Raw genomic sequence first — 6,849 nt, forward strand, 5'->3', positions numbered from 1 at the left:
ATACTGGCCAGCCCTGTTCTAGAGGAACTGATCTAGTGTTTCTCAGTGAGAGGGAGACCCCTGCAGGTAGTTCTGAGCACTGCAGCTTCTACAGACACACATGGACCAATGTATTATTAACTGAACCAGAGACACAGCTAAACCAACACAATAGACATATCCTATAGACTGACAATCACGGTGTGTTTTCCAAAGCATCACACCTTTTCTCAAGAACAGAAAGACACAAAACATGTAAATCGAGATGCACTTCTGAGTTCAGTGTTATTTACAATCCCCTGCATAAATACTGTCTTCATGAGAACCCATGGTTAGGCATCAGAAGAACACACAGCATAGGCTAGCACAGAATGAATACATATTGAGCTTAACATGGTCAACATCTTACAGGGTTGTTTTTGTGCTATCTTTCCAATGTCTGAAATGTCCACATTTTAAAATGTTTTTTTTAAATATTGTCTTTAGGAGGTGCACAAAACACACAGGAAGTAAACGTTCATTGTTCAGGTATCTGTCAAGATGGCAGAATACTTTCCTGGGATCCAATTCCTACATGATGAGCATTCTGTGTGTGTCAGTGTTTTTTTTATGGGAGGGTTTGTGTATAAAAAAATGGTTTCAGGGCAATTTCAGCATCTGTAAAACAACAAAACAAAACAGAAACAGCAGCTGAAACACACACATTGCTACCCTTGGCTCTGCTCGGCCCAAAAGTCAAACAAATAAAGGAAATGTACGGTCTCTCTCTCTGTAATAGTCTCTTCAATAGATCTCTTTGAAATGGAGATTGTGGCTACAAACAGGAGATAATATCTGTCTGTCTGTTTGTCTGTGTAGTTCATATGAGTCCAGTCTCTTACATTGTGGGGCCGTCTCCCTCCGTATGTCTGTCTGTCTGTCTGCCTCTGTTTAGACTCTGTCTGGGAGTTAGGTTCAGAGTCACAGAGAAGGGCTGTGTTTCTACCTCCAGGGTTCCAACCTAGACACTCACAGCTCAGTCCATAATCAGTCTGCACACGCACCATATCATACATACCATATCATATCATACACACAACATATCACACACACACACAGAGGGATATGGTGTGTCATGAAAGTCACAAAGAAGCTCAATGTTCCTGTTTTTGCACTTTTCAGATGCGTCTCCTCAGTGTCCCCTCAGTGATGACTTCTGTTCCATCACCACCAGCTGTTTACTCTTTTAAAACAGGTTCTGTTCCAGCATCTGTATCTCTCCTTTTTTCTCTTCTTCCACTGCACTCTGTTCCAGTCCAGAGCACTCCAAAGTGGCCACAAAACACCCAATGGCCTTGCACGTGTCAATTCCCTTGTCCAATAGCGTCCCAGAGAACCATCTCCTTCATCTAATCCCACCGCAAGACGTCAGCCTCCTTAGCCAATAGTCACAGGTCTCCATCAAGTTTTAACCAAAGAGGTGATGCAATGTATGAAGGCATGTATCTAAGTCTTCAGAGTTACTTATTCACCTGTACAAAGCTGCTGTAAGTTTCTACTGTAGCATCCTGTTGGCTTGTCTAATGTGTTTACATTGGGTGGTTGGGTTGTATTCAAGGGTTCATGGTGAGTAACAGCTTACGTTGTAGTGTGCGTGGTTGTTTCTCCTTCAATCAGTCCAGAAGTTGTTCATTTGTAGTTTGATGGTGTGTAGTGGTTGTTGATCTGTAGTTGCTGTTATTGGTGTGTAGAAGTTGTAGTTTGTTGCTTTGTAGTTGGTGTAGTAGTAGTTGTGTGAGGACTGGTACTGGTGGTAGGTCGTTCCGGGCCGAGCCAGACCAGAGGGATGGATGGAGGAGTGCATGTTTAGGAGGTGATGATCTCTCCTCCTAGGTGCCTCCATCCCTTCTGTGTCTCAACAGCTGGAAGATATTCTGAAACAGAGACACGGCTCAGGAAACGACAACACACACACACACGCAGGCTCGCAAACATGCACACGCACACGGACACTCGCTCGCATACACACAAACACACAGGCACAGACAAACAAACAACACACACGCACACACACACACACACACAGGCCCAGGCTGCTGCTGTACCAGTGACAGAGGCAGGCAAAGCCTTACCTTGCTACACATACCATCTTTACTGCAGTTCTTATTGTCCTTATCCACAGCCTCCTCTTCCACCTGGATAAACACAATATTCCACAACATTATCAAAGAATATCATTGGAGAACATTCACAGAATATTAGCCAGTGAAATGTGCAGCATAAGACTGCTGGTTAGACAGTAGAGAGTATATCACAGCATACAACACTGTCCTTACCTCTTTCCTCCACTTGAGTTCACAGAAGACTCTCTCAACGCACTCATGCAAGTAGTTGAACTGGACACAGCACAGGACACACCGCACAACAAAGGGTTAACTTTCTGCACACTGATATAGCATGTTCAGACATTTGTTGGGGGTGTGTGTGTATTGTAAGTGTGTGTGTGTGTGGGACTCACGTATGGGGTAAAGATCTTGACCCAGCGAGGTTTCTTCTCTCCCCTGGCGTACTCGAAGCAGAAGGCCATGCCCTCCTCATCAGTGTCCCAGCGTTGCATCTCCACCCACTCAAACACGATCACCTGGTTCTGTTATAGAGAGAGACAGGGTCAACACACACATACATACAGTACACACACACACACACAGACCACTTCTCCTTACCTCTAGCGTTCCCTCCTCTGTGCAGGCGTGCAGTTTAAAGTGGTGGATGCTGATGGCTGTGACGACGTGGCCTTTGCGTCGGGAGTCACAGGAGCAGTGAGGGAAGATGATCTCATTGTAGCCTTCACAGCCCCGTAACATACTGAGATACTGGGGGAGAGAGAACATTTAGGAGGTCAGACAATTGCTTCTAGAAATGATCCTATGTTCCATGTCTATTTTGATCATATATGCCATTTATATGCCAAGTCTTAGGCTACATGCACTAGCTTATTCCCATCTATTAAAAGCTTAACCTAACTTTACCCTTAACCAGAATGTAACACCAAATCAGTAATGTACTCCCTGACAAAGGCCATGAAGCCGAAACGCGTCAGAGTTTTAAAACATTGTTTCCATTGAACATGTCATACAAATAAAGGCATTTTAATGTATTATATGAAGAGTGCCTTGGTCCTCCTTTCTTTATGACAGTCAGTGCTCATTAGTTGTGACAGTAACGTCCGAGCATGGCCATCTAGTGACTAGCAGAGAGGGAGAGAGAAACTAACCATGGCCATCTAGTGACTAGCAGAGAGAGAGAGAGAGAAACTAACCATGGCCATCTAGTGACTAGCAGAGAGAGAGAGAGAGAGAGACTAACCATGGCCTTCTAGTGACTAGCAGAGAGGGAGAGAGAGAGACTAACCATGGCCATCTAGTGACTAGCAGAGAGAGAGAGAGAGAAACTAACCATGGCCATCTAGTGACTAGCAGAGAGGGAGAGAGAGAGACTAACCATGGCCATCTAATGACTAGCAGAGAGGGAGAGAGACTAACCATGGCCATCTAGTGACTAGCAGAGAGGGAGAGAGAGAAACTAACCATGGCCATCTAGTGACTAGCAGAGAGGGAGAGAGAAACTAACCATGGCCATCTAGTGACTAGCAGAGAGGGAGAGAGAGAGAGACTAACCATGGCCATCTAGTGACTAGCAGAGAGGGAGAGAGAGAGAGACTAACCATGGCCATCTAGTGACTAGCAGAGAGGGAGAGAGAGACTAACCATGGCCATCTAGTGACTAGCAGAGAGGGAGAGAGAGAGACTAACCATGGCCATCTAGTGACTAGCAGAGAGGGAGAGAGAGCGACTAACCATGGCCATCTAGTGACTAGCAGAGCGGGAGAGACTAACCATGGCCATCTAATGACTAGCAGAGAGGGAGAGAGAGACTAACCATGGCCATCTAGTGACTAGCAGAGAGGGAGAGAGAGACTAACCATGGCCGATCTAGTGACTAGCAGAGAGGAGAGAGAGAGACTAACCATGGCCATCTAGTGACTAGCAGAGAGGGAGAGAGAGACTAACCATGGCCATCTAGTGACTAGCAGAGAGGGAGAGAGAGACTAACCATGGCCATCTAGTGACTAGCAGAGAGGGAGAGAGAGACTAACCATGGCCATCTAGTGACTAGCAGAGAGGGAGAGCGAGAGACTAACCATGGCCATCTAGTGACTAGCAGAGAGAGAGAGAGAGACTAACCATGGCCATCTAGTGACTAGCAGAGAGGGAGAGCGAGAGACTAACCATGGCCATTTAGTGACTAGCAGAGAGGGAGAGAGAGACTAACCATGGCCATCTAGTGACTAGCAGAGAGAGACTAACCATGGCCATCTAGTGACTAGCAGAGAGGGAGAGAGAGACTAACCATGGCCATCTAGTGACTAGCAGAGAGGGAGAGCGAGAGACTAACCATGGCCATTTAGTGACTAGCAGAGAGGGAGAGAGAGACTAACCATGGCCATCTAGTGACTAGCAGAGAGAGAGAGACTAACCATGGCCATCTAGTGACTAGCAGAGAGGGAGAGAGAGAGACTAACCATGGCCATCTAGTGACTAGCAGAGAGGGAGAGAGAGACTAACCATGGCCATCTAGTGACTAGCAGAGAGAGAGAGCGAGAGACTAACCATGGCCATCTAGTGACTAGCAGAGAGGGAGAGAGAGAGACTAACCATGGCCATCTAGTGACTAGCAGAGAGGGAGGAGAGAGAGACTAACCATGGCCATCTAGTGACTAGCAGAAGAGAGAGAGAGAGAGACTAACCATGGCCATCTAGTGACTAGCAGAGAGGGAGAGAGAGAGACTAACCATGGCCATCTAGTGACTAGCAGAGAGGGAGAGAGAGACTAACCATGGCCATCTAGTGACTAGCAGAGAGGGAGAGAGAGAGACTAACCATGGCCATCTAGTGACTAGCAGAGAGGGAGAGAGAGAGACTAACCATGGCCATCTAGTGACTAGCAGAGAGGGGAGAGAGAGAGACTAACCATGGCCATCTAGTGACTAGCAGAGAGGAGAGAGGGAGAGAACCATGGCCATCTAGTGACTAGCAGAGAGGGAGAGAGAGAGAGACTAACCATGGCCTTCTAGTGACTAGCAGAGAGGGAGAGAGAGAGACTAACCATGGCCATCTAGTGACTAGCAGAGAGGGAGAGAGAGACTAACCATGGCCATCTAGTGACTAGCAGAGAGGGAGAGAGAGACTAACCATGGCCATCTAGTGACTAGCAGAGAGGGAGAGAGAGAGACTAACCATGGCCATCTAGTGACTAGCAGAGAGGAGAGAGGGAGACTAACCATGGCCATCTAGTGACTAGCAGAGAGGGAGAGAGAGAGACTAACCATGGCCATCTAGTGACTAGCAGAGAGGGGAGAGAGAGACTAACCATGGCCATCTAGTGACTAGCAGAGAGGGAGAGAGAGACTAACCATGGCCATCTAGTGACTAGCAGAGAGAGAGAGAGAGAGACTAACCATGGCCATCTAGTGACTAGCAGAGAGGGAGAGAGAGAGACTAACCATGGCCATCTAGTGACTAGCAGAGAGGGAGAGAGAGAGACTAACCATGGCCATCTAGTGACTAGCAGAGAGGGAGAGAGAGACTAACCATGGCCATCTAGTGATTAGCAGAGAGGGAGAGAGAGACTAACCATGGCCATCTAGTGACTAGCAGAGAGGGAGAGAGAGACTAACCATGGCCATCTAGTGACTAGCAGAGAGAGAGAGAGAGACTAACCATGGCCATCTAGTGACTAGCAGAGAGGGAGAGAGAGAGACTAACCATGGCCATCTAGTGACTAGCAGAGAGGGAGAGAGAGAGACTAACCATGGCCATCTAGTGACTAGCAGAGAGGGAGAGCGAGAGACTAACCATGGCCATCTAGTGACTAGCAGAGAGGGAGAGAGAGAGACTAACCATGGCCATCTAGTGACTAGCAGAGAGGGAGAGAGAGAGAGAGACTAACCATGGCCATCTAGTGACTAGCAGAGAGGGAGAGAGAGAGACTAACCATGGCCATCTAGTGACTAGCAGAGAGGGAGAGAGACTAACCATGGCCATCTAGTGACTAGCAGAGAGGGAGAGAGACTAACCATGGCCATCTAGTGACTAGCAGAGAGGGAGAGAGAGAGACTAACCATGGCCATCTAGTGACTAGCAGAGAGGGAGAGAGAGAGACTAACCATGGCCATCTAGTGACTAGCAGAGAGGGAGAGAGAGAGACTAACCATGGCCATCTAGTGACTAGCAGAGAGGGAGAGAGAGAGACTAACCATGGCCATCTAGTGACTAGCAGAGAGGGAGAGAGAGACTAACCATGGCCATCTAGTGACTAGCAGAGAGGGAGAGAGAGAGACTAACCATGGCCATCTAGTGACTAGCAGAGAGGGAGAGAGAGAGAGACTAACCATGGCCATCTAGTGACTAGCAGAGAGGGGAGAGAGAGAGACTAACCATGGCCATCTAGTGACTAGCAGAGAGGGAGAGAGAGAGAGACTAACCATGGCCTTCTAGTGACTAGCAGAGAGGGAGAGAGAGAGACTAACCATGGCCATCTAGTGACTAGCAGAGAGGGAGAGAGAGACTAACCATGGCCATCTAATGACTAGCAGAGAGGGAGAGACTAACCATGGCCATCTAATGACTAGCAGAGAGGGAGAGACTAACCATGGCCATCTAGTGACTAGCAGAGAGGGAGAGAGAGAGACTAACCATGGCCATCTAGTGACTAGCAGAGAGGGAGGAGAGAGAGACTAACCATGGCCATCTAGTGACTAGCAGAGAGGGAGAGAGAGAACTAACCATGGCCATCTAGTGACTAGCAGAGAGGGAGAGAGAGAGACTAACC

General features: G+C 47.8%; 1 protein-coding gene across 1 annotated transcript; it reads right to left on the minus strand.

Moving 5' to 3' along the window:
• Positions 1-239: 239 nt before the first annotated feature.
• Positions 240-6,812, minus strand: LOC123488393 (sorting nexin-27-like). The gene is made up of 6 exons (XM_045219319.1): positions 6,804-6,812; positions 2,682-2,831; positions 2,477-2,605; positions 2,295-2,354; positions 2,091-2,153; positions 240-1,892 (listed from the first exon to the last, which is right to left on the minus strand). Exons 1-6 carry the CDS (start codon positions 6,810-6,812, stop codon positions 1,848-1,850), a joined length of 456 nt encoding a protein of 151 aa, XP_045075254.1. The 3' UTR covers positions 240-1,847.
• Positions 6,813-6,849: the final 37 nt, after the last annotated feature.

This window comes from Coregonus clupeaformis, unplaced genomic scaffold, assembly GCF_020615455.1.
Source record: "Coregonus clupeaformis isolate EN_2021a unplaced genomic scaffold, ASM2061545v1 scaf2261, whole genome shotgun sequence".
In the NCBI taxonomy this organism is placed as follows: domain Eukaryota; kingdom Metazoa; phylum Chordata; class Actinopteri; order Salmoniformes; family Salmonidae; genus Coregonus; species Coregonus clupeaformis.